Below are 27,834 nucleotides of genomic sequence, written 5' to 3'. Positions count from 1 at the left end.
CAGATTACAAAAGCTTACTATTAGGGAAATGGATGCTTCTTCAGTGATGGAGAAATCAGAACATCTCTGGCTCAAAGGTTCAGGAATAACTGAAATGCTGCAGCTGTCTCATTAGGCTGAATACAACATTCATACTGCATGCAATCAATTGCTACAATGCAAGAAATGGGACCGAGAATTAGGTTGACATCCCTTTAGATAAAAGTATGGAAAAAATATTAACCTAGAGGTTAGAAATTAGATAGGCACTCAAATTTTAGTCTCCAGTGCTGACTCAGCTGTGCAGTAGTTGAGCAATGAAGGTAATGAAGTATCTAAGATGGTTTTTACGGATAGCCTCATCTTGCAGGCAAGATTTTCCTCTTCAGGACAATAGACACTGAGCAGGTACACAAATGAGAAGATATGCACACAATGCCATCCCAATCCCACCCTCCTTAGGCCAACATTTCTCATCCTAAATCTGTTAGAAATACATCAGCTGAAATCCTGCCCTATGCCCCTCATTCTGGACGATGCATGAAGATAGAGGTTAAATGGGCCCTCATGGGGGTGAATTTTCACTTGATGCATCTCCCAAACTCTGTTCTCCATCACACTGTTCAATCTAACCAGGAACCCAAAGCTGACTGAGGAACATAAAATGACCTGGATTAGAAGGAACTTTAAAAATCATCTAGTTTCAACCTCCCTGCCACAGGCAGGGATGCCATTCACTAGATCAGGTTGATCAGGGCCCCATCCAATCTGGCCTTGGACACTGCCAGGGATGGGACATACAATACTTCTCTGGGATTTCTAGCTTCCTGGAAAGCAGTAGTATAAAGAAAAGAAAAGAAAAAAAGAAAAAGAGAGGAAAACAAATTTCTACTTACTCTAAGTCTCAGCTGCCTGAAATCAGCCTAAACTCCTTTTTAACAACTGAACTACTTCAGCATCTCCCCTTTCCTTACACTATTTGATATGTTTAGATTCTTAATTCAGTACCAGCCAGGAACAGAAAATGTTAATAATTATCCCAATTTTCAATCACTGTAACTGATTTTTTAAAGTGGCACGTTCACAGATTTCATCCCTTTATGTGACTAGAAGCTGAATAGTGAAACTCCATGCAGGCAAACACCAGAGCAGCTCTGAAGCCCTGCAAAGCAGCTCAGGAAAACAAAACCCTGAGCTGCTGTGCATCACTTGTTCTGACCTCACACCTTGTGCTCATGCAGAGTCAGAGCACACAGCTGAGGTCACCGCTCTCCTGTGCTGATCGTCAGGGTCAAGGTTTGCAGTCATCACTCGAAAGTGGCATGAAGTTCCCAGGAAACTGTGAGGAAACAGAAGCCTTAACAAATGGAAACAATCAATATACAGAAAGAAAGGCTTGTCCTGACAAGGATTTACAGGAGTATCTCACAAAGAAAGCCTCGGAGCCTGAAAGGCAGCGCAGATGCACAGCAGCCTCTGTTCTGCTCCATGGGATGTGGGGATGCCTTCAGGCACATGGCTCCAGTGCTGGCTCCTCATGGAGCACAGCGTGGTTCTGTGGGGCAGGAGCAGCCAGCACAGCTCCAGAAAAGCTTCAGACCATTCCTTTCCTCTCCCTCCATAAATCCCTCTTTACTGAAGGACACGGGCGACACAGACACGCTGTGCACAGTACAACAAAGGGACTGTGGTTCCACACAACTGGATCAAGTGGCCTTACTTAGACACCCTCCAGCTGCTTCAGAGAAGGGCACAGAGCAGCAGCCCAGGGACACCTGGCAGTGTTGGGACCCTCTAAATAGTTTCCCTCTAACCTCTGAGGATTGACATTGTATTTCACAGGGGTCTGCCAAGAGTTAAGGCATTCTGCCGTGTTACCCCACAAAAACTCAGAAAGGATTAAGGAACAGTCAGTGACAATTAGTAATATTTATCATTTCCACTCTTTCACATTCTTCATGTTCTACCCCTTCAGCTTTCTCTAGACTTGTCTCCATCTTTTTGCATTTTTTTTCATAACGTTCCACCAATATTTTTTTCATTTCTGATTTAGCCTTAAAATTTATTTTTTTGGTATTTTCTCCCCACTTTCATAATTTCCTGTAATACATATTTAAGATGTTAAGAACATACAAAAAGGTTTTTAGAAAACAGGACAATAAGTGGGCTGTTTATAAAATGCAGATCGGCACATCACAGCTGCAGCCAGTGGATGGTGTGTTCATCAATGTTTGGAGCTTCAATGGAAGCTCATATCCTCAGAGAATGTGGCCCTGAGGTGTCAGAATCCTTAGTCCCACTGATTTATCCCAATTTCTCAATAACACTGATGAACCCCAAAGAAATAAAATGGAGAGGAATAAAAATGGACAAAAGTGGCAGAGAAGTGAAGAAAATAATACAGAAAGGCTAAAATGGCAACTTTACTTGTACACTAAAGCTTTTAACTGGAAATAATTTTTGTGCAGTCCCACCTCCTCAAAACAAAACAAAACAACTTGCCCAAAAAACCAAAACAAAACCTCCCCCCCCCCAAAAAAAAAATCCCATAAAAAACTAAAAAAAACATACAAAAATAACACAAATTAAAAGCCAGCAAATACATTTGGAGTTTGGACTTAGATGCTAAATTTCCACAAAGTCAGTTGCAGTAACCATAAAGATGAGACAATTATCTCTGTAATTGTTGAAATATTTTCCAAATAGACTCAGCTGAACATAAAATTTAGTATTGTGCTTTTTTTTCAGACTTGCATATGGTAGCAAGGACTTCAGACAAGTCACAGGGGGCAGAGTCTTGGAGGGTTCAATGAGAAAGTTGCTTGAGATGTCGTCAGAATAATTTTATATTTTAGATGCAAACATTCTTAATTTCCTAGCATGACTTTGTAAGAGTCATATATCTTCTTTTTTTGTATGTTTATTTTCCTCTAGATTATGGAAATCTTTCTGTATGCTGAGAACAAATTACCCTGACAGGGCAGTCCCAGTTAGTCCCACTCTGCATTTGCTCTCCTACTGCTTCAAACAACCAACCCAGAATGGTGTGGTTCCCTTAGGCTTCCAGAGTTATTTGCAGGATCAGGGTTTCTTTAACATATCAGATGAGTAGCCCAACCTTCCCTGTCTATCACCATGTAAATCATGACATGTAAATGTGACAGTCTGGTCAAATGCCATGTTCAAATCTCCCAACCGAGATTCTTTGTGGTGGATCATTTCAATGTAGAATTGAAAGACATAAAATGCCAGGCCTGTATGTGTTTTCTATAAATCTTAGAGTGTCTTCTACCTCAGCAATATCTGAACACAAACCTGATTCTTGCTCAGGGCAGTAATCCCTCAGGATTAAGTCATACTGTAAACACCAGACAAATTACAATCGGATTAGATGGGCAGTCTGTTCATTTACTCAACAAAGCTGCACTCCAGAGTCTTTACACCACTTGTGTCTATTTATAGCATGAATGTGTTTTTCTTAAATAAATGAACACAATTTCAATTTTCTCTCTCTCTTTTGTTCTTACCGTTTGTGGCCATTTCTAGTTCTTAAGGAGCAAAGAGAGTGCTCCTTGAGAGGCCAACAAGGCTGTTCTTGGTACAGATCTGCATGGCAAGATTTAGTTTAAATTTACCAGTGACTAGTCCTTTGAAAGTTTTGCATTCAATGTCAGTCAAGTAGAGTGCAGCAAACATATTCTGGAGACAGCAGACAGTATGAGGCAGCAGAACAGATATGCTGAAATTTCCCAGGACTTGCAATATTCATGGCAGGAATTTCTCCAGGTTCCAAGCTTGCTTACACTGGCGGGAGTAGAAACCTCACCTCCATGGTGTAGCATGGGATTTACGGAGGATTTCTGCTCACTTACGAATAAGAAGCATATTTAGTAATGTTCAGTATTACCTGCCAAAATTTCCCTAGCTCTTCACTGAAATTATTTATAAATGTCATATCACATCCGTCATAATTGTTCCCAATTACAAGAATCATCTTGCCTTTTAGACACAAACTTGCTTCCATCCTGCACACCAATCCGGTGTTACTGTAGTTTTACTACTGCAATCAATTAATGAAACTCTCCTGAATCACGGAGCTGAGACTTTCCTAAAACAGGATTAATGACTTCAGGCCATGAAAATACTAAAGGCAAATCAAGCAAAGTGCTGCACCAAATAGTATTCTCTGCATCTTGCTAAGTCTATTCTCACCTTCACCTTTTGACTGAAGAGTTGTTATCCCTCATGTGCACAGAGATAAATGATAATATTGAGGCTGGAGAAATGGAGCCAGTGGGTCAGGAGGATGAGTTGTAGGCCAACCTAACCCATTGCCACCAAGCTTCTCCATTCTTACACACAGGCATGTCCTCACTCAGCTGCAGAGCTGCAAGGCAGAAAACTCTGCCCTGGAAACCCAGAGGTAAGTTATGTATGAATATGTTAGAGCTGTCAATAGCCATAACATTGTACTTACACAAATATGAGATCAGCTGCTCTCCAAAGACAGCTGTTTCATTAGGCAGGTGTCAACAATTCAAAGTCATAAACAGATTTTACAGAAGTGGAGGAGAAAGCATCCCAAGTCTGCTTTGCACTGGGACAGGAGGTGTAAGAAAAGAACAACCATCCACTGCAGGACACTCACTGAACAGGAACATTTTTGCACCAGAAATACTGGTGTTATGCTCTGCTTTCACACGTGACTGTTGATTTCAAAAGGAGTTTTCATATTTCACTAGCTCAGAAGTGCATGGTGTAAACCTGAATGCATATGGAACATTGGTTTTATGACACAGCATAAAACAAGTCAATATTGGCTTCAGGTTTTCCTGCAAAGCCTCCATCTGTGCATTTCTTCCTGTGTGGGTTTATAGGTTATGTGCATTATAGGTTATGTTGGTTTTCAGATCAATTCACAGCACAACCTTCCAACCAGTCACACCAGTCCAGCTGAAAGAGATATTCCATGGCACAGCATGGGAGGAGAGGGATGGTTTACAGAGAATCACAGAATCATTTCAGTTGGAAAAGCCCTCCAAGAGCATCAGTCTTAACCTTTGCCCCAGGCTGAGCCAAAGCTAAGCTGGTACCACTGGTTCCCATCATTTTTTCCAGGATTTCTGGCCAAGTTAACAGTGATCAGTGGATCTTTGCAAATAACCCTCAACAGCTACTGTTTGATTATTTTACTACAAGCTGCTTACTGTCTTAGCATCCATCAAGAAAGGAATGATGTGACAAGGTAAGAAGATCCCAACCTCACACGGAACTTTTACAGCTGTGGAAAAATCAGTGAGAACTGACTCTTTTTGCAAGACCAAGCCATGAATTGTACTTCTAAGTGCAGGATTCATACTTAAAAACCTTAGAAATATAACAATATGGAGACTAAAGCAATTTTAGAAATAATTATTTTTCTTTTCATTACAAGAAATTTCTATGAGGAATTCATAACTCTGAGTTATTTAATGTTTTGCAAGCATCTTGCTTTAGTAAAGTACAGTAGCAGATATTGTTATACAAAGACAAGGAAAAATTACATCAAGGACTTACTTTCTGCAGGTTCCTTAGATCTTCTGCCACTGGAGGATTTCCTCAGGAGGCTTCGTCCTGAGGTGAAGAGGCTGGTTAGTTCCTCCAGAGGACTGGTGGGTGTCCGAGAACGGGAACTGCTCTGAGATGATGACCCGTAGGTGCTGACCGAGACACTGACCATCTTTCCTCCTTCTTGCAATGTGTTTCTGGCTGTAGAATGAGGCACTGATGGAGAGCTTCTTGAGAGACTTCCTGAATGTACAGAGTCATAAGGTGGAGGTCTTTTGAGGCTTAAGGGGGTAAGAGACCTACCCATACTGACAGGAGAAGGTGAGGCAGAGTGACTTTTAGGATAACCGTGTGGAGACTGTGTTCTGTATAAGGTAGAAGGATGAGGAGGTGAGGAGGTGTGCCCAGGGGTGCTAGTTCCATGAGATACTGTCTGGTCTTTCTCCAGTTTTTGATGGCCTGGTGTATGAGGTGGCAGTGAAGATGGAGAAGCTCCAGCTTGCTGTTTGATGTAAGACACATTTTCTAAGACAGGAAGCTTTGTGACCTCCAGCGGAGTTAGAGGAGACTCGTCAGAATTCGGGGAACACTGCACTGGTGCTGGTGGGAACACCAGCAGTGGAGGTCTGTGGGAAAGCAGGTTTGGAAATGGTGGGGGTATGTCACAAAGCAAGCCCTTGGGAGTAGATGGCACTGAAGACTTGGTGAAATCTAGGTCAGGCACTGTGGGAGTAGCACACTGAGAAGAACAGGTGTGATGGTCATATTCACATTGACATTTTGAGTCTTGGCCTACGTCATCAAATATAGGGTATTTCATCTCCTCATAGACCGCTTCGCTTTGGTCATCCTCATCTTTTTTGAAGTCTCTGAGAATATTCCCAACCATTTCAATATAAACGGGCTCTTCTTCCTCTGTGTCTGGAGCAGGACTGCTGACCTGCGAGAGTGAGGCATCCCTAGTGAGGGTGGTCTTCATAGGGCCATGCTTTTTGATATAGGTTTCATCAAAAGATGTGCTTAGCTGAGTGTTTGGGTTTCGTTTCGGCTTAGGAGGTGGAATCTTCTTTGTGTACTCATCACTGTGAGGTCTTGGTTTGGCTGACACTGAAAACAGAATAGAACATAAACTAGTCAGAAGCCTGTAACATGTTTTGTCAGCCATAGGGTCTCTGTTACACTGTCATAGTTCTGGAATGGATTTCCTGGGAGCAGCTTGTTGCTGGTTTTCTCTGGTATTACATCAATAGAGCAATATAAAAATAACACTCATTTCAAAACTTTCCTAGACTTCCCCTAGAATGCTCTGACACTAGTGAGCACTTCCCTTCCTCCAAGACATCTGTTCTTTCCCAAACTCTTTGGGACAGGGGACTTTCCATTTTTAAATATTATGTTTTTCAAATATCACTGTGGGATTTTAAAGACCCATAGAGTTGTCAGTGACATAACACTGAATATCAAAATGAACTTCTTTTGGCTCCAAGGGAACAGTTAAGGTCCTGGACAGTCATACTGGAATGACAATGAGGTAACTCTGCAGTGACAAAGTGATGAATCAAGACCTTTTTATTTATAGTAATTTCTTGCATAAAGCACAACAATTGTCTCAGCACTAACTGAAAAGGAAAATACTCATACACAAACTGTAAAATCTGCTGTTGAGATAATCCTAGTGATTTATCTGGACTCTATTCTATTGTTAGAATCTCATGAATCTCTTCACTAGATTTCTGTGAAGTCAAGGAATAACAAAGTACCTCACAGATTTGGATCCTTTCCCCACTAGTTATTTATGGAAACCTTGTCTTTGAAATTATAAATCAAAACTTTGTGATGAAATTCATTTGAAATGAGAGGTCAAGGGTTTCTTGGAAATTATCATTTATGAATTAAACAATAAAGAAACTCATGCAAATTGCATTTTGTTCACTTTGCATAAAGAGCTAATAAAACATCTCATTAAATGTTAGGGTTAATAAAATGCCTCATTAAACGTTTAAGTGAAGTCAGTTTTTATCCTAAGCAGACTCAACAAACTTGTTCAGAAACAAAATTTATCACATACACTAAACCTAGCTTATATTTCTAGAAGGTAATTGATACCTCATTGGTAAATTCCCCAGTTCAAACAAACAAACAAATAAAACTAAACTAGTGGCCAGGTTAGAATGGTACCTTTCCTGCCTTTCGAAATTTTGTTGCTCATTTTAATTTATTACTGCATGTCTGCCAGTTTGAACTCAATGCTCGGCGAAATTTCCTGACACCTTCTGCTGACCCATCAGCAAACAGCCAGCAAATGTCTGATGCTAAACCAGGCAGGCAGCACTCATGGAGCTGAAACCTCTCTTTTAGAAACAGCTGTAAACATATTCCTAAAGCCAGCAGTGAGGCAATGCCTTGCCAGCTCAAAGACAGCATTTTGTGTCTGGGACGATGCTGGCTCAGGGCTGGAAGACACCTGCATTAAAGCACCTTACTAACTTGGTTTGTCCACTATCAGAGGAGGATTCAAACAGTGTTATCACTTTGTCACGCTTGTGCTTTGATCTGCTAAATAACTTCTGTTCAATTCCCACAGCTGTAGCAGTAAAGGCAGATGATAAACAAGTTTTGATCAGGAATAAGGAGCTGCGAATGTGTACAAATACAAAGTAATGAGACCACTCTTTGCTAACAGCATTTGTTTTAGCTTAACACTTAACTAAGGTACAACAAAGCAAAAGAAATCTTTCCTGAATTAAAAGGGAAAAAAAAAAAGACTCAAAAATTATATTATACTTTCATGATGGTTCCAATTAATGTGTTCCACTTTGCAGCAGGCTGGGGACATGCAAAAGCTACCACAGATAAGAGTGTTTGGTAGCTTGATAGTTTTTCACTATGTGGATATATTCTAATGCATTTTAAATTTGTCTTTTTAATTAACCCAAATTAATTTTCTTGAATGTATTAGGCTAGACTTTTGGGAATAAGATGTAGGCTACCAGAATCATTTGGGCTTTGCAGAAAATACTACTTGTGATGTATTTGACAATACTAGCAGATTTTTCTTGCCTGCTTCCAGCTAAATCACTGTTTCATTTCTGTTTAGTGCCTTCTTTGTATATTATGTTTTTATATAGTCTACTAGCATAAACTTGATCTCAGTCCTCTCTCTAACCTCTGTTAATCTGATTTACAACCCTGTCAAAAGCAATCTTACTCAGATTGCTACCATTAAAATGAAGAGACAGTCAATGAAACTGGCAGAAACTGCCTGATCATTTGTGAACATGTTGTACATGACCTGAACTCTACTTCAGCTACATTTGAAAATCCTGTATTTTGCAAACACAAGCTTCTCACAGTCTTCAGTTCCCTGTCCATCACACTGGCACCACTAATGGATACCTGAGAAAGGAACATTTCCTACTCCTCTGCTTCCTCAGATCCCTGTTCCCAGTGCTGCCTTTTACATCTTCTGTGCCACAGGTGTCACGCTGAGAACGTGCTTTGTCTTACAGCCACAACTCCACTCTTTGATATCTTTATCTGGATGGATGTTAATGATGGGCAAAATAATCAAAAGCTGTGTTACTTGTTCTGTGGTCATTCAAGGCTAATGTTAACAGATATTTTTTCTAAAACCAGCCAAAAGTGATCAAAAGTACTGCGTTTTTAAATTGCTAGAAAAAGTTTTTTTTTTTCCTCTTCCCTCATTCCATTTTCACAATTTTTACCCAGCTGAAGAGGTTCTGTTTCATGGTCTAAACCTGTCCTTGGGTGTAGGAGTTCCCACATACAACATCCACAGGTTATTACACTGCAAACAAGGAAATGAGAAATGTCAAGGCAAAATGATTGACATTCTGCCATCTAGTCTTGTATTTTTGTATGGGTTGAAATTAAGTACCACAATGACACACAGAGCCTCATCTGCCATTGCATGATATGTAGCATTAGCCTAGAATATATGGTGACATTATCAACAAAAAGGTCAAATGACCCGGTTTTGCTGTATGAGACAGGGTAAAACATGACAAGGATGATTTACATTCTATTTTCTATTTAAAGCATTTTTCCTTTGCTGTAGTTTATTTTACTAAACCATCTATTTCCAGGAGGTGGTGTGTTACTGAGATCTCTCTCCCTTCATGACAAATTGGACTTTTCAAACTAAAAATTTGAATTAAATTGTTTAAATATTTTACAAACCTTAAAAGGTATGCAAAATGTACCTCCTATATGCTGCACAGAGCACGAACATTTGTTGCTATAAGACTCCCTTGAGAAAATCCACAGGTAAATGGATAGAGTTAATAACAAAGAAAGTTCTTTATCATTGCTAGGAACAGAGGAACTCTTCACACCCGCTAGAAACTCCCTCAGCTGCAGAGGACATTCAGGAGGCAAACTGAATTATTTTTAAGAAGGCTATGGTGCAAGACACTTGAATTTATTTAACACTGGTTTCTACACTGAAACATGGCCCTCTGGCAAGGGCTGAACTCCACAGCACACCTGTTAAATGGAACATGGATCATGAACTACTGCCCCAGCCCAGAACAACAGAGAAAAGTAACAGTGATCCTGCAGCTAACCAGAGCTGTGCAAGGCTAACAAAAGGAGCAGGGAGTATTTGTGCAGTTCCTGTGTTACCTGTAACATCTGGCAGGGATAGATGCGCATAAATGCAGAAGCCCTGGCAAGATTTCACACCCGATGAAAGGAAATTATTTGGCAATCTCCAGAGAGGAACAGGCAAGATTGCTGAAAGTACTTGACATTTATCAGGCAGAAAAAGCATTCGGTGCCTGCTGGGAACATAAACTTCTATGAAAAGCAAACCACGCTGGCGTATTGGTGATACACATACTGCCATGTTGTCTGCTCTAAACGTGGAGTAATTAAGTGCCTTTCAACATGAATTACTATGTCCTTGATGAAACTGTTGCCTGTAACTTGTGTTGAGACTCTGCCACTTGTGTACATCAGAGCACACGAGTCCTGATCCAAAGCTAAGTGTATGAAAGTGAGAATTGTTTCTTTCCCCACCAGGTGCAGCTTTCCTCAAACATCAATCTCAAAGTGCACCACAAAGCTCTTGTGAGTGCTTCCCCAGGCCTGTGAGGAGTCTGAGCACATGGGAGGTGCTCAGGATGATGCTCAGCACCGGCTCCGTGGTCCTCTGTCCCCACAGGAGCTGCCCCAGCTGTGGGAGCTCTGAATGCTGTGCCGGCACCTCCTTGTTTGCATCAGAGCCACCCAAACAGCCACACTGATAAACTGGAGGTGCAACAATCCTTGCAAACAGAAGGGAAGTGCCCAGAGCTCCCAGTGCCTGGGCAGGAACTCTCCATGTTTAGCAGGGCACTCCTTCCAAGCAGCTATTTGGTTCTAGCAAACTTTAGGGAAACAAGAGATGCAGCTCTAGTAACTCCAGGTCCCATCTCGAAGCAAGAAGCACACTACTTAAAATATCCCCATGGAGGCCCTACAGAGTAAGAAGAAGATGACGTTTTTGAAATGAGATATTTGTAGTGCAAAGGTTATGCATAGCTTTCAGACATGCCCAGACAATCTCCCTTTCATAGTTAATTTTGGAAACAGAGAATGCTTCTGGTATTATCTTGCTGAAGCATTTTTTTATTCTTTTAGGAGAGACTGAAATATGAAAACATGTTGTTAGATTGTTGTTTATTATTTGCTCATTGAATAAGGAATGAGTGAAAACATCTAAAAATAAAATTAATTTTGCTATTTTATATTGTCCTTTGGGTATTTTCCAGCTTTTGCCTTCCACAGACCAATCCAGTGAATTGTACTGTTCATTGTAACAAACAGAATAAAACCAGAAACAGGAAAATTGTTCCCTTTCAATTTCTATAAGAGGCTACAGATTCAATGAAGGAATTATTTGGGGCCTAATTTTTATTTAAATTCCTAAAAATGGGACTTTAAATGCAGAAAGAATTAATCTTGCTGTATTTTGGGGGTACCTCTATCAAAAAGAGCCTCCAGGAGTGAAAGGAAATAGAATTTCTTTAATTAAACCCTGAATGTGTTGGATACTGAATCACAGATGCACAGATTCTGATTTACATCACAATATTCTAAAGAGAACATCCAGCTTTAGGGTAGTACTGAGACTGTGGATATATGTGCAAGCTCAAGACGATGAACAAGCAGTTCATTTCATTAATACCAGTGGGGTTACTTGCACAGGATCTAATGTGCATTTGTGCACCAGTGCTTATATTGGGTTAGATTTCATTATCTCTGTAGATGAAGTTTGAATAGTCTTAGTGACACTGATTTTTAAAAGGCAGAGTCATCTGAACTGTGTAAAAGATTGGCACTCAGGAGACTTGAGTTTAATTCATCTCTTTTCACAGGCCACAGAGCCTCCCCTATCATTTTACCTCCTAATGCCTCCTTTCAATATTTGTCTTCTGCCATGTTAGGCTCTGAGGTGGTTTACACAAGAGTTTTATTTTAATTTATTTGTTTATATCAAAACTTGCACAAGACTTCCTATCATTGGAAAGCAACAGTAGAAAACAAAACAAAACAAAATTAAATTCAGTTGCTGGAAACATGCAGTGTTGAACATGCATCTTTTCTTCTCCAAGAAATATTTGAAGGCAAATGTTCCTACACTGTGAACAGCTGTAAAACACACACACAAAGATGCATCTTAGCAAATGATTGTTGAAACATCATCAACAGTTTGAAGTAACATCAGAGAATGTACTTCTCTCAAGAAAAAATTCTGGCTCTCAAAATAACATTGTCCTCATGGACACAAGGCCCTTCCCTGCAGGTCACCTCCTCCTTTCCTAAAAGATGCTCTAAAAGAAGGGAAGCACATGGGAGGGATAAAAGGACTATCTAATTAATTCAACAGGCAATAGGTGGTTTCAGCACAATGGTTTCAAGCAGTATATATTTCTTCCCCCTCCTGAATCTATTAGCTCTTAGTGGAAATTATTTGGGCATTTAAAGAGGACAAAACTATACTGAAAATGAAAGGACTAAAAGCCAGTGTCATAAAATAATACTGACATGCTATCTCAAGGCTATGATTAAGGATACTTCCTCAAAAGTATTCAGGTCCCTTTATTTTGGCAACGACTTCTTTTGGCTTTTAAAATGATTGATTTCTGCTCCAATTCAAAGTGGTGGAGAGCTCGTGGCTCTTGGAGTGGCACTCGAGAATTAAACATCAATACAACAGAGAGCAGAACCAGGGCCTGCAGTTAAATCCAGTCTGCATTGCTCCAGCAGCCCAACCCCTGCAGCTGACAGGCTGTGCTTGGAGACATTCTGCTCCCAGGTCCAGCTCAGGGCTGAGTATCTGGGCCACAAAACCGAACTGCCAGCCCCAGCAGCACAGCCTTTTACACTCTGCATGTGCCAAGGTTGCCACACCTTCCTGGGGCTCCCAAAAGCCAGCCCAGGGCACCAGTGCCTTGCTGCCAGAGCCTCCTCCCAGCCCTGCAGGGGCTGCCAGTCCTTTGCTCTGCAGCACCAATGCAAGGGCAGCTCCAGAGGTGCCAAGAAATGTCAAAACCTTTGTAGTATCAGCATGGTGCAGAGAGTCCCTACCCAAATTCCAGAGCAGACTGACTTCCAGGTTTTCTCCTCACAGCCCTCACTTCCCTGTACCTCCACCTGGCCAATTACCCTTTCCTGCAGTGCAAGGGTCTCCAAAAGCTCATAAAATATTACAAAATTAATGTGTCCTCCTGAATTCCCAGCCTCATGCTCTCCTATATTTTGAACTTCATATCCTTGTCTTTTTAAAGAATGAGTACTTGATGTGCCTGATTTTTTCCAGATAACATTGAATGGGCAAAGAAAAAAAAAAGAAAAAAAAAAAAGGTATTTGGGAAATAATTACAAATTATTTGCAATCAAGCTGTTCTGTACTATTCACTGAGGCTAAAAGTTACTGTCAGTTGGCACAGGCCTGGTAAGGCAGAAAAAACAACACTTTGGATAACTAAAGAAAGAATAGTCAATTTGAATCATCCTCCTTTTACAGGAAAACTGATATGTTGATTGCAAATGAAGGCAAATGAAAAATCTCAAAATCTCACTTTAATTTCTTTTAGGTTACACTCTTAGTACCTATCTAGAAAAATACCCTTGAACTAATATGGACACAAGGGGCCAGATTTCTGGCATTACATGGGTTTAAGTTATAGAAGTTCCAGTGGAAGAGGCTCTGAGGACAGAGAGGTGGGAGAATTACTGGGGAAAGATCCTCATGCTGCCCACACATGTAACAAGTATTTTCAAAGTTCTGGTTCATCCTGAAGTCTGCAATATGCAAAACAGGTTTTGCAACCCATGCTACAGTGACAACAAAAATTTCTGTAACTATATACTCTGAAGGAGTTCTAGAGAAAGGCAACTGGTATGGAAATTTCTTTATCACAAGCATCATTAGTGAAGAATGTACAAACGGAACTACTGAATCACACAGACAAATCAATTTACAAAGTCTATGTGCTTGTTTGTTGGTGTCTCTCATGCAGGAACTTACACAGAGCTGGAGTACTGAGGGGTTAAGCATGTTCACAGCACAGCACAGTAAAACAGCCACAGAACAGAAACATCAGCAAAGCCTTTCTACTTTATACACCACTTGAAATGAAACCTGAAAGAGTTCGCTGGTTAACTGTGAATTAACTGCTATTGCTCTATTCTTACGGCTCCCTACACACTGACTGCCCTTCACACGGAGAGCAATGGGTGACACCAGCCTGTCCCATCCCCCAAATCAACATCTTCGTTGTGGTGCAGCCCTCATGGAGCTGTCACCCTGCACTAGCTGCCCCTTCTCCCTCTCTGCAGCTCCCCTGTAGCTATTCCCAGACTATCACACACAAGACGGTGATGCTCTGAGTTTCTGCAGGCAATGCCATGGGATGGCTGCAAGTGCAAGTGCAAGAAAAGATTTCCTCTGTCCAGAAAAGGAAGTTTCTGGTGGTGTGTAAAGAGTTAGGTTCCATCAAGATGCCGTAGACACCTACATCACATGAGCTTGGTGTGTAGAGGACACAAGGACAGCAGTGAGTGTTTGAGTTTCTTATTCCTGTTCCCTGCTGCCCAAAGGCACCGAAGGCCTCTGTGGTACTATCTGTCAATGCTCCTGTAAACAGAGGCAGGCCCCAGTCCAGATGTAGCTTCTGCCTTCTCAGGAACAATACTGCCACTGGTTACTGCCTGTGACAGCTGAGGGCAGCAGTGTGGGAAATCTTTTGCTGAACTTCCATGAACTTCTTGGAGAAAGTACAGCACACAGGCTCTCTGACCCAGTGCTCACAGAAACACTGAAACAAGTCTCTGCAAGAATGCCTGGCTCTGGGGGATTTCTAAAACCAGGACATGCACTCAAATAGTGGACTCCAACATTATTTACTGGAGAAATGGTAAAGAAGGAGATCAAGCTAAAGCAAATGCTAAATTAAACAGTAAGTTTAACTTACCTACTTTATTTATCTAGAAGAATAGTCTGCATTTGCTCACTTGATTTGTTGTTTTGGTTCACAAACAACCAGACCAGAACACTAGCAATTACTATATGCAAAGACTTGAATAATTTATCCAGAGATATGAGACTCCTCATTTTTCAGATCCTAAGCAATGCCTATCTTCTGTTTACAGCTAACATAAGTAGGTCAAATGCATTATTTGCTTATATAAGTAACAATCTGTTTGCAAGCTTCTAAAATAATTGCAGCCCATTAAATCAAACTGGCAGGCCTACCAAGGTGGGACTGACTTGTAGGGACTTCAACATGAGATGTTCTGTGTCCAGCTATTCCACAGGCACAGCAGCCCCACAGAGGCTCCTGTGCTTCCTTGGCACCGGCACCAGCAACAAGGAGCCAACAGATTTCAGCAACCCCCTCTCTCCAGAAGTTCAGTGGGCTCTGTGCAGTCCTTTCCTTGAGGCAGTTGTACAAAGCTGCCACTGGCTGACACATCTAGCAGGTCCTTCTGCCACCACTGAGCTCACATTTCAAAACAAAGCACTAGGTTGATGGCCAGGGTCAGATGAGTCACCACAGCAGGAGCATCAGAAAGCAAATGAGCCACAATGAACAAGAGTTCAGTGACAGGGGCACTCTTTCCTTTACCAAAAGGCCACAAGGTGACCCTGCAGAAGCAGTTCCTGTAAGTTGTCACTGAACATTTTTGGGTGAATATGATGACAGCTGAAGTGGACAGAACACTGCCAGAGCAGCTCACAGGCAGGCAGCAGTGCCTGGAAATGTAACAGCAACAGCACTATGGTCAGAGGCTGAGTGGTATGAAATACTCACAGTAATCAGCTCTAGGAAAAATGTCTCTCAGCTATTAATTTTACTTCTCTCTCCATAGGGGTGACTCCTCTCCCCTCAACTCTAAATAAAGTGTTGACAAAATTACAGACAGGCCACACTTTATCAGCTGTCTCATGTTCAGAGCTTCTCTGTGCATCTGGCATCTATCATTTCATCCTGCATTTATTTGCAGATAGTGTAGTGAAACTAGTAGAGCCTGTAATAGTGTTGATCTACAAGGGTCAAGCAGCTGGGCCTAATCCCTATAAATTCACCTGGTATGACTGCAGTGGACAGTGCCATTTTGACAGTGTTTTGTGCAGTTCCAAACAAGCTTTAGGAGAAGCATCTCCTGCTTCAAATGTTCGCCTTGACCTCATTATTCCACCCAAGAAGAAAGACAGAGAATGAAAAGGCAAAGATGGAGCTGAAAAAGGAAGGGGAAAGCAGAGGTTATTGCTATAACCTAGTGGTTTACAGCCTGTTTCATTTTGTTGTTTTTCAGAAGTGAAGCTCTGTAAAGGAATTCATCCCCACCACCGAGGCACAGTCTATGGCAGAGCACAGCTCAGAACAGCCTGAGCTCTGTGGGGGTTGTTACACACCATCGCCTGGGACTGTCTGTTCTGTAAACCCATGGCATTCAGCATTTCGGAGCTGCACCATAATGGCAGCTCAGATTTTGCCATCCCTTTTCACACTCTGCAGCATCAGTGATACCAATGGGAAGCTGAGAAAAGGAACTTGAGCAGTTCCTACACCGAGTGGCTGCTCAAAGTCTTCATTTCCACAGTGACTGCCCTGAGTTCACAAATGAACCCCTGCCAGGTGTGTGGAATTTCACATTCGCAAGGACAGTGTTTTTCACATATTCCCTTCTCCACCCAAAAGCCTCTTTCTAGAATGCTGCTTACAAAAGCAGTTTCCCATCAGCTCAAGTTTTCAATGTGAGCAGAAACATTCTCATCATAAGCTGATTGCAAATTCCCTCACTAAACAAAGCTTTTGCCACTATCTCTGTGTTACAAAGGAGGAATCTGTGACACTGAGGGACAAGTGAAATGCCTCAAGGTCATCTGAGCCAGTGGCTGTTCCTCCACTTACACCCCTGGGAGAGGATGGTCAGTATTATTTTACAATAGTGTCCATTTGGCATAACACTTACTGACATGCAAGCATGCATTTGCAGGGCTGGGATCATATGACAATGAGTCACTGCAGATATTCGGCCACACCACCAGTAAAAATTATTTCACCTTTAACAGAACATAACTAATTCAGAATCATAGAACATTCTGAATTTTCATGCCGTTCCTTGCAAACATTCATAACTAAGAAAATAAGTAGGCTAGACAAATTATCAAGCTTTTGCATACACACTAGTCCTATAGCTTCAAGTTTGTGCTTGGCACACTTTGGTATGTTTGCTTTTTTGGTTTTGGATTTTCTTTTCTTTTAACCAAAATGTTACTTACCATCCTATTCACCAAAATTCAGTTCAGATACTTCCATTGTCATTAGCAAAACCCTAACCCCATTGAAACTGAGACTTCTGGCACCACTCTAGTGATTCTAAGGCAAGGTTTGTAGCCAGTCCACCCTTTGGTATTCCACTAACAGGAAATAGGAGAAGGCTCCATTTGTAGCCATGCATGGAGGGGAGAATGCCAGAATCTCCTTAATCCCACAAAGCGCTGTTAGGGACAACAACCCAAAGGTAATACTGCTGGGTTTTCCAGGCATGTTTATGCTCAGAGTCCTGTATTGTAATGTTGGTTTTACCACTAAGCATGGGGGGTGATAGAATTCTTCAACTGTTATATGCAAGGGGGCTTTGAATTTTAAGGTAGAGTATTATTTGTGATTATCTCAGAGAAATTATGGGAACCATGCAAATATTATACTACGGTACTGGGAATGGATATTAAGCTCTTGCTGATGCCAATCAGCATCCATGCTCCAGCTTTTTAGTGCCCACTTCCAAACCTTTCTTCACCCCGAACTAGCAGCCAGCTACAAACCAGACTTTGGGACATGTCCTTCTCGTTTGACATGCCAGCAGTTTAAAGTTACGGTCACTAAAATCAGCACCAACATTATGTGGGCATTGTCTTCTATTTTCCCCTCTTGCGTCTGTGAAAAGCCCAGGCTGGTGCACTGTGACCTCCAGGCAAGCTGATGGCCCTGCAAGCAGGAGGCTGTGCTCTGTGGAGCTGTCAGTGCCGTGCACATTACCCCAGCACAGCAGGCTCTGCACACGGGCGGACGGACAGGAATGAAGTGCCAAGCACAGTTGCAGCATGTCAGGCATATGTTGCCTGATGTCATCCAGCATTAAGCCAAGTGGAAGGGATGAAAGCAGCAAACCAGTGCACCAACCAAGACTACTATATTCAAACAGTCATTAGAAAAAACTACCAATGAGGCAGAGGTTGGCTGTGACAGGATCTCACCTGGAGCTAGACTTGAATCTCTTGGGATGTGATTCTGTAAGCACTATGCATTCCCAGTAAAGCCAATGTGAGTGCAGGGGGCACAGAATGTTTTGAGAGCTCAGTCATGCTTCACTCCATGAGGACTTGTCTCATTTGGTTGTTAAAGTGAGAAGAGAATTAGGGCACCAGTTAAAAATAAGGTAAAGACAAAGAGGTGGAAATCCAACATACTTGCTATATTATAAAAAGTGCAGCTGTTTTGGTTTGGTTTTTTTTAACTCCAAATGAATTTTGCCAGACACATCTATTATCAGAAACCAGGTCTGAGAGTAAACAGGGGCTTTAGGATTTCAGCCTGGTCCCTCAAGCAGAGGACTCATTTGTCCACAATGCCTTTAACAGAAAAACATGCCAAAGACAGTATGCAAAACAGAAGTGTAGTAGGAGTATTCTCAGATGGTTATTTTTGCAGTTTCAGGGGCATTTCATTTTACTTAACAATTTGTGATGTGCTGTCAAAATAAGGCAAGAGAATTAACCTGGATTTCTCCTCCCCTCCTCTTCTGGCCTTGACTTCAGAGCCATTCAGTGAAGCAAAATAATGCAAGAATCTAGTATTTCATAGTATTTCAGCTCATAATATTTCAGTATAATGGTCCCCTGAGGTATAAACAAAGCAAAAAATGAAAAAAAGTCAGAAATGTGATGACTTACACTGACCTGCTGACAATGAATAGGTTTATTGATATTATAACCTTACAGTTACATAGGGTCTGTCTATCAAGGCTGCAAATTAACCATGCAGTGAACAAGACCACCCACACTTTAGCTTTCTTCAGAGACTCCCTCTTCATTCTGGTCTTTCCGGCAGAGATTATTGATTCAGACACCTCAAAGATCACATCTGAAATACTTCCAGGAGTGGGTTGGCTCTAAAAGCAGCCTAGTGACTGACTTTCATATGATGTGAAACCTGTGCTAATACTCTGTCCTAGATTTCAGGCATGGATAAGTGGCTCACATTTCTTTGCCTTATTGGCATGTCCAGGGGCTACAGTGACCCGTACAGTCAGGGGACAGCAGTCAGAGAAAATCTCCCATACAGTACGTCTGTGTTATGCCCAACACTGCTCTTAGGTCTGAGATGGTCCAGCTAATTCCAGGGCAGAATGATGTGAATTCACCAGCAGTTTGTGAACTACTCTCCTGAGCCCTGGAGCAGTGGGGCTCTGAACCAAGAGTGCAGAAAAGCCCACATACTCGCAGCAGGAGTCACAAATGCTTAGCAGAGCTTGCTGGCCTCAGCTGAGGGCAGGCAGCTCCTCCTGGACTGGCTGCATTTGCAGTTAATCTGGTAAATCAGCAAAACACTCCCTGAACTGACATTATTAAGGCTTTTCCATTATCGAGAACATCACAGCTTCCATCACCCTTGAGAGCAGAGCAATAGCCGTACTGCAGGGGAGCTGCACAGTTAATTTTGGGCTTTTTTAACCCAGGTGCAGAGTCTCAGCAAATGAGCAACATCTTATCATGAAAAGAGCGAGGAGGAATATATAAAGCGGCTTTGTTAAATTAAGAAGAATAAAAAAAGTCGCTAAGTACACAGGATAGACTAGCAGAACACAGCTAAAGTACCAACTGCCAAGTCCTGGGCACTGTGTGATTCCCCAGTGGGTAACAGAGCTTCATGTCTTTTACACTGCCTGGTCTATTTTCTGTTCAATGCTTGCAGCTTCCATTAACATTAATGAGTATGCATATGTGCCTGGAGGGTAAGAACATATTCCCTCTGTGGCTTCAAAACTTGTTTATAAATCCCTCCAAAAATCACATTTTGTTCATTGCTCTGCACAGAAAGCTATTATAACATTTATAAGAACTGCTGTGTTAGTTCCCTCCTTTCCCCTTGCCCTTGCTTATCTGAGGGATGAGGAAACAGACCTGGAAGGATGGAGGGCTGAAGGAGGTGATGCAGGGAAGTAAACCAGCTCTGAAAGCTGCAATCTGAAAACTGACTTGCTGCATGGAGGGGCAAACGGAAATCTCAGCAAAAGCAGAGAAAACCAAATCCCAAAGCACAGGAAAACTACCCTCACCACCAACACCCCAGAAAGCAAGGCCTTTGAAAGTCTCTAAGCTGTTAAATACTAGAGAATCGACATTTTTGCCATGTCCTATCTGCTTGAATGCAGGTCAGTGGGAGCAAGCTGCTGGGCAGAGTCCCAACACAGGCCAGTGGTGCCCTCCACCCCTCTGATCCCTGGGCAGACAGCAGGCTGTGAGGGGCAGGGCTGAGCAAAGGGAAAGGCGTGCCAGGGCTCCAGCAGGAGCTGGAAGGCTCTAACACTGCTGAAGGCACCATGGGCATCCCCCCAGGACACAGAGGGCACACACGTCCCTGGAGTCAGACATGGCAGTCGAAAGCCAGCTCCACCTCACTGACAACAAGGCCTGGGATTTCTGACTGCTGGCTTTGACTTTTCCCTTCATCAGTGCCAGCCCTTCTCCCGACGTGCACGGATTCGAGTTAAGCTCTCTCGAGCCTCACAGGCTGCAAGGGATACAGTGCAGCATACAAACAGTTATGGCTACTCAGCACTGAGATCAAGAATCAGATTAGGTATGTGAAGGAAAACATTTTGCTCTACACACAGCTCAATACCAGATCACATTATACCTACATAGCTAATATGAACCAAGCTGCAGCTTCCACAGGGAAAAACGCTGTGCTCAAAACACAGTAGAGGCTGTAGGAGAGAGGAAAATGAGCTGTAAAATATACACAGCATGCAAGCTGAGACCTCTCAGGCACAATGACCCACTGCAGCTCAAGCTGAGCACCTGGCTGAGGAGGCTGTGCCCTGGCAGGATGTCCTGCAGCTGGTGGAGCTCAGGAGGCAGCACACCCTTGTGCTGCTGTGCCGTGCTGCCCTTCCTGCTCCCAGGCCCACAGCCTCCAGTGCAGCAGCACTGCAGGGCACAGTGACAAGTGGCCCTCATGGCAAGAGCTATGGCACAGGTGCCGTGCTCACTGCACAGGGCTCTGACAGACTGCACTGCAGCATGCTGCTCCCCAGACCTGCATCCCCACAGCTCCCACCACGGGGTGCAGCAGCACTCCTGCCCCAAAGACACGTCCCTAAAACACTGCACTGTGCTGCGCTGTCACATCAGCAGGAGGCTAAGCACACAGCCCAGAGCAGGAGCATCTTAAACTGCCCACGGGTCAACCCACCAGAACTCATCTGTCAGTCCCTTTTGACTTGTTAGGTCTGAATAGGGCTCATTAATGAGATTTCTTCCTTTGGTAGGCATGGATGAAAAGATCTGGGAATAAGATCTGGCTATAAGGAAGGACATGTCATGGTTACTGCAGAGGATACTATTTCAAAGTTCAGGTTAAATACATTATTCGCTAAGGTAGGAAATAAAAGGAAACCAGCTCTATGTAAAACCAGCAAAAGTGCTAAATCCCTTTAATCCAAACTGTTGTTAATGAGTGTAGCAAAAGTTCAAATTTACAATGAAGAGCCACCAGTCTAGCTAACAGAAAACTAGATTTATGAGAGAGTCCAGCTGGACTGAAAGCCCAGTTAGATTTATTGTAATTGCTTTTCTCCTGAGGAAAAAATTCCTTACAAGCTACCCCCCTTTAGAAATTGCTGAGCTCACTGCAAGGGCTTAGAATGCAGCAGCAAGGAGATCTTTCCCAAGACACTTGGAAGGAAAACACTAAAGAAATTGAGTGGGTTCAAGAGGTGGGTCCCCTGCAAGTATTTTCTCATGTCAGAGGTAAATTTTCCTTTGGCTCTGTCAGCAGCAGAATTACAACCATGAATAGCATTTTGAAAATGTACTCTGAATTTTAACAGGTATTTGTGTGCAAGTTTGTATATACATGAAAGTATAGAGAACCTTCCATTACACATGTGTATATTATGCAGAGATAAATTAAATTTTATAATTCAGTTATATATTTCCTGTATATTTCTTTATATAATTTAGTACTCCATATTACTAACCAGAATTTTAAGAAAAAAAATTAACTTTCAAAATGCAGTTCACTTGTATCTTTTCATTTTCTTTTGCACTGCAGCAGATCTGTAAAACTTTCCTGTAGACATGCAGTGATCATATCAAAAAACACTGCTTGAGGCTGGTTACATCAGCCAATTATACTGTTTTATTACTTCCTTTTTCTGTGAGATTGAGCACTGAAAACAAATCAATTAATTACACTCATGCATTTTCTCAATAAAGAGCCTTTCAGGATCGAGATTAGATATGCCTTCCATGCTGAAATGTTATTTTAAATTACTCTTTTCAGTTCACTTCTCACTTTCAATGTGTGATGCATGGGGCACAGCTCCATTTGTTTGCTGTTCCTACCAGAGTTTGAAAACTCTGAAGAAAAGACAACCCACATTTAAAAAAAAAATACTTTCCAGAAATCTGTCATGGAGGAGAAATGCATTGGGTGGAAGGTGTTCTGTGGGTGCATATGAGAGGCAGCCAGAAGAGTAAAAAATGGAATATTAAAGTGCAGGAAGGGACACAAAGTGCGGAAACACAGCAACAAAGCTGAAGTCAAGTTAAGGAGAAGGATGCCTTCAGGCTGGATAGGGCTCTTCCAGGCAGAGCCAAGGTGGGCTGGGATGAACAAAACAAACCCAAGTGCTGCACATCGAGACAGGGCCAACATGTGTCACTGCAACTCAAGGGAAGGTTCTCACACTCCCACAAATATGGAAGCCAGAGCACTCACAGGAAAAGTGCACAGAACCAGTGTGGGTGTAACTGCTGCTATTTGTGCTTCAGGAGGAAAAGGTCCTTCAAGCTCATGACCAAATTTCTTCTGCTCCTGCAGTAAAGTTTGGTGTATTCAAACCAATCTAACCTTATGGCAGATATTATGATGGGGTAGATTCAATATTTTGATTTCACCACGGTCAAAAAGAGTATCAGAGTTACTACCAGTCACTGCTTTTGTTTGTATAAACAGGATCCCTATCAAAAAGCAAAAAGTGAGCATGTTTAATAAAAGCAAGTGATGAGGCAGTCCCTGGTTGTCTAGAAAATGTAGCAAATTCCTTTTCAAAGTAGCCACAGGATCAGACAATAGGCATTATAGTCTGAAGTATTCTGCAAAGATATAAAAAAAATTGAGCTGGGAACAATTTTTTGGCAATTCCCTTATAGAGATTCCATGGTAATTGACAGAGAAACAATAGGGGTTTTCATCATTATTTTCCATGGTTTCTGGAAAAGGCTGTAGTCATTTGGCCTGCAAACACCATAAGTACATGCAAATGTGTGAGACACATGCATATACAAATATTTGGTTAAAATACAGACAGCAGTGACTGGAAGCTAAACCTGCCTGTTCTTGGACCTGCGCTTTCCAAGACATCTAAAAGAAAACATAAATATTGTATCCTATGGAATTTCTCACCTGAAATCGAGAAGAGGCAGACTTACAATATCTTACAATTCAAAGTTTGTTACTAGAATGAGAACTGCTACATAGGTAAAAAACATAACCAATGGTCCACAAAAAACAAGACTAGTAGAATCAGAGTTTCACAGGATTCTCTGAGCAAAATTTCAGATACTAAATTTGCTGGGAATTAATTTTAGAGCAATAGTAATAATTCCATATTAAGTGACAAAGCTTGTCTAATATCTGTATCAATCAATACTGCAGGTTGACTTCCATCTGTTCTGCTCATATTTAGAGATTCTCATCAATATATGACCATAGTTTTCATATAAACATTCCTATGTTATCCAGATTACTGTGAAAATTCATCAAAACAAATGTCACCTTGGAGTGCACAGGTGATAACAAAGCCTCTCCTAGCGAGAGCAAAACATCTTAGAAATACATTCTGTTCATCTAAACACCATATTGTACCACCCTTGAATGTTAAAAAATTGAGTGCTCCCTTAAAAAAAACCCAAACCAAACTTGAAAAACTCTACAGTCTGATCTTTCTATTAAACTCTTTGGTGAAACAAAGTATACATAGAACCAGGGCAGGCATTCTGAACACACAAAACCAACAGTGTGATTAAAGGGTTCTATCAATTGAAAACATCCAGGAACTTCTTCATTTTAGCCTGAAAGTGCCCATTTGCTGCTCTACATGCAAAGAACGAACATAATACACGTCATAAATTAAACTTCATAGAGATTCTTAATGTTCCATGAAGACATTTATTCACACTGAAAGGTAACATTTAGGTATTATCTTTTATGCTGGTGATGGAGTATTACTCATTCATCAGTTCTTTCCAGAGATCTTGCTATGAATATTCAGCTCTTGATTACAATAATGAGATGCCAAGGTGCTCTGCTACTTGGACTCTGGTATAGCACCATAGTCATAGAGATGAACCAGCGTGAACAAGGCTACAGTACCACACATGTCACTCACAACCTCGTGTGAGGGGATAGATCAAGCTCAACCTGCACAGAGCGAAGGAGGAAAAGTGTCTTTGGAAACAGAAATGTCAACCAATTTCAAACTTTGAAATCTGTCAGAAGGGACATGATTACATATTCCTTCCTTGGACTCAAATATCAGATGGCAGAATACGAGGGAAAGAAACCAAAGGTTTCAGAACCTTCCAGAATGACTGTAATGCTGAAGAAAACCTACTTCTGTGAGGACAAAGGAGTCTGCTTAAGTGCTCTGCCATAACTTCTGTGAGGCTGGAAAAATACTTGGATGTATTTCAATCATCATTATCATTGCTATTATTGCTACTTCAAGTCTGTCAAGTTCTCTTTCTTCTCAGCAAATGAGGAAAAGGGCTGGGATGTGGGTAAAACAGACTCCATTCCTAATCATCCTAGAGACAGTGCAGAAGTCAGCTCTTCTGAAGAGCACCATGCAGCTCTAGGGAAGATTCTCACACTCCCACAATGCACACTTGTGACTCAATGCACACTTGCAGGAATAGTCACTAAACAAGTTAGAAAACATTAAACCCTTTCCTATTATATTGTCTGCAAAACAAACTTCATCTAGTCTTGGTGATTCTGGTTGGGCACATTCAGGGAGAAAGAGTGCTAAGAAATAAATTAAAGAATTATAAAAATACTTTAAAATGTGTTTTCTAAAGAATTTTTTGGGTAAAGTAAGAGCTCCTGACTTTCACCTCAGAGCATATCAGACCAAGAAGTTTGTGCCATGCATTCTCTTTTGATATTAAAGCAAAATTTGGAAGACTTTCTGATATGAGAATTTAAATATCAGTTACATGGTTTCTGTGTAGGCTTAGATCCAGTAAAATTGTGGAAAACTCCTTTTCTTAAGAACAACTACTTAATGCTTGGATTTGCCATGTTAAGTCTGGTGGAGTTGGTGTCATGGTCCTTGAGGAAGACAAGCTATGGCAGTAATGAAAAATGTCATATGCAAAAAAAAAGCTACCAAGAGCATAAATAAATCCACAGCTTTGTTCAGCACTTGCATTCAACTTCACAATCATAGACATATGTGTCACCATGATTTACACATTCATTGGCATCTTTGTTATCATCAACAACTTTTTAAAATCAGATTTGCTTAAAGGGGGTCACAGCATGAGTGTAGCTAACAAGTATTCCTGGCCACAACACCAAGCAAAGGGATGCACACAAGGAGGACAATGTGCTGTATTGGGTGTCAAAACTGATACACAGCACAGCAGTGGGAGACACCAACACTAATAAAAAATATTTGTCCTTATGGGTTCCTTCCTACAGTTCGCACTGTGAATCAGAGTCATCCTGATCTCTCCTAGGAGAGAGTACAGCTGGTCCTGCTGCACAGAATGTATTTACAGCATGGAATAAAGGAAGGAGATGATCCCTACAGTGTTAGCTTGTCTTCAGCAGTGCAGAGTAAGGAACAATATCCACACTAAAACCATTTGTTAATTCTCTTCTGAATTCTGCACTTGCTGAAATGTAACTGGGAGGATCGGGAAGAGAAAATGTAGATTCAAATACAAACAGGATCTTTGAGCAATCCACTATATCATCCTGGCTAAAATTTTTACTGTTGGGTGATATTTGCTTGCTGTGGAGTTTTAGGGCCATGCTTAATTCTTTTTATTAATTTCTGTTCTTAACTGCTTTGTTGAGAAGAACCCTTTCCAGGGCTGTGGTCTGCACCATGCTAATGATATGATTGGTGGTCCTTGTCTGGTGGGCAGATAACATCAGCCTACATTCCAACTGACAGCAATCTCTTTTCCCCTTCACTTTGCATAGATTCAACTCATTCTCCAGTATACATCCACACCATCTAAGTGGTGCAGTGACAAATGTCCAAGGCAAAACTATCCAGAGGAGTTGGATAGTTGGTCCAACTTTTAGATATGAGTGGTCCAGGATACTTGTGTTGGTTACACTAATAGGGACACATACAGGTAATTCTTAAGTGCAACAGGATAATCTTAAGACTGGTTCACCAACCCCCTTTTTTTCCAAAGAATGACTGTGCTTACCTTCAGTCCTGTCTGGTAGTTTCCCACTTTTGCTTGTTGTTCCAGTGTTGACTGTTTCAGACGAGGTGCTCAGTTTGGTGTTGGGGTCTCGCTTCGGTTTTGGAGGCGGCTGCTTTCGAGAGCTGCTGCTTTCATCATCGGTTCCTCCAACTGAGTGAAGGGACTGGGATCTGACAGTGAAGCCACTGGAGCAGGGGTGTGGCAGTCTGTCCTGAGGGGCAGGCATTGTCATAAATCCCATGCGGAAATGTTTCCCCACGTAGCTGCCTTCATTTCCCCTTGCTACTTCTCCCCCTATGCTGTAAGAGAAAATAAAAATATAAGTCAAATGTCCTCCTTTGCCTGACCTGTACCTGGAACCAGGGTCTCAGTTCTGCCTGTGACAAGCACATCATGTTTTTGAATTTGAAAACAAGCAGTGCTCTTCTCTGAAAAGAAGATGACTACTAGGAAAGTTTATTTTTCAACCTCTACTGTCAACAACTGAGACATAGATACACTGCTATGCAGTCAGGATTTTGCAAGAAGAAATCAAGAAAAGCTTTTGTCAGGTTTCACAGTATTGTAACTAGAAATTTTCTACAGAATTCCAAACATTGAAAGTCAGAACTGAGTTTTCAGGAAAACAGGAGACTGTGAGTAGAATAACACTTTAGAAATACAACATGGTGTATTGATCCACACTCCCTGACACTCATCTTTGACTACTGATGCTCATGTAGCTTGGGAAACAAGGCTCATGGCATCCAATCAATCTCTCCCCTTGAGACTAAAGAATGGTAAAGAAGAAATGTTCTAAAAATTACCTGGATATAGGAAACTCAACATCACATCTAATTCCCATAAATCTGCAACACACACTGGTTTCAGACTAGTTAATTACAAGTGTAGCAGAGGAAAAGGTCATGGACTGTGGGACACCAGAAGAAAATAACCTGCAGCCATTCACATACACAGGTAAAGAAGGAAAGTTCAGTTGAAACAAGTGCTACCATACCAAACACTGCATTTTTCTGTGGGTGGCATGACTGAGATCTCGGTATTATTTC

The 27,834-nt window shown here is 41.7% G+C and overlaps 1 protein-coding gene across 1 annotated transcript in view; it reads right to left on the bottom strand.

Annotated features, from left to right (window-relative positions):
- Positions 1–27,834, bottom strand: part of NYAP2 (neuronal tyrosine-phosphorylated phosphoinositide-3-kinase adaptor 2) — a 129,988-nt gene that overhangs the window by 48,792 nt on the left and 53,362 nt on the right. Inside the window, exons 2-3 of the mRNA XM_066326278.1 lie at positions 26,786–27,084; positions 5,536–6,633 (exon numbers count right to left, since the gene is read on the bottom strand). Coding sequence (XP_066182375.1) covers positions 5,536–6,633; positions 26,786–27,084 — 1,397 coding nt within the window. The remainder of the gene's footprint in view (positions 1–5,535; positions 6,634–26,785; positions 27,085–27,834) is intronic.

The sequence above is a fragment of the Sylvia atricapilla genome, chromosome 10, assembly GCF_009819655.1.
Source record: "Sylvia atricapilla isolate bSylAtr1 chromosome 10, bSylAtr1.pri, whole genome shotgun sequence".
Lineage (NCBI taxonomy): Eukaryota > Metazoa > Chordata > Aves > Passeriformes > Sylviidae > Sylvia > Sylvia atricapilla.
The sequence above is the reverse complement of the archived record's forward strand: the minus strand, read 5'-3'. Positions and strand labels throughout refer to the sequence as shown.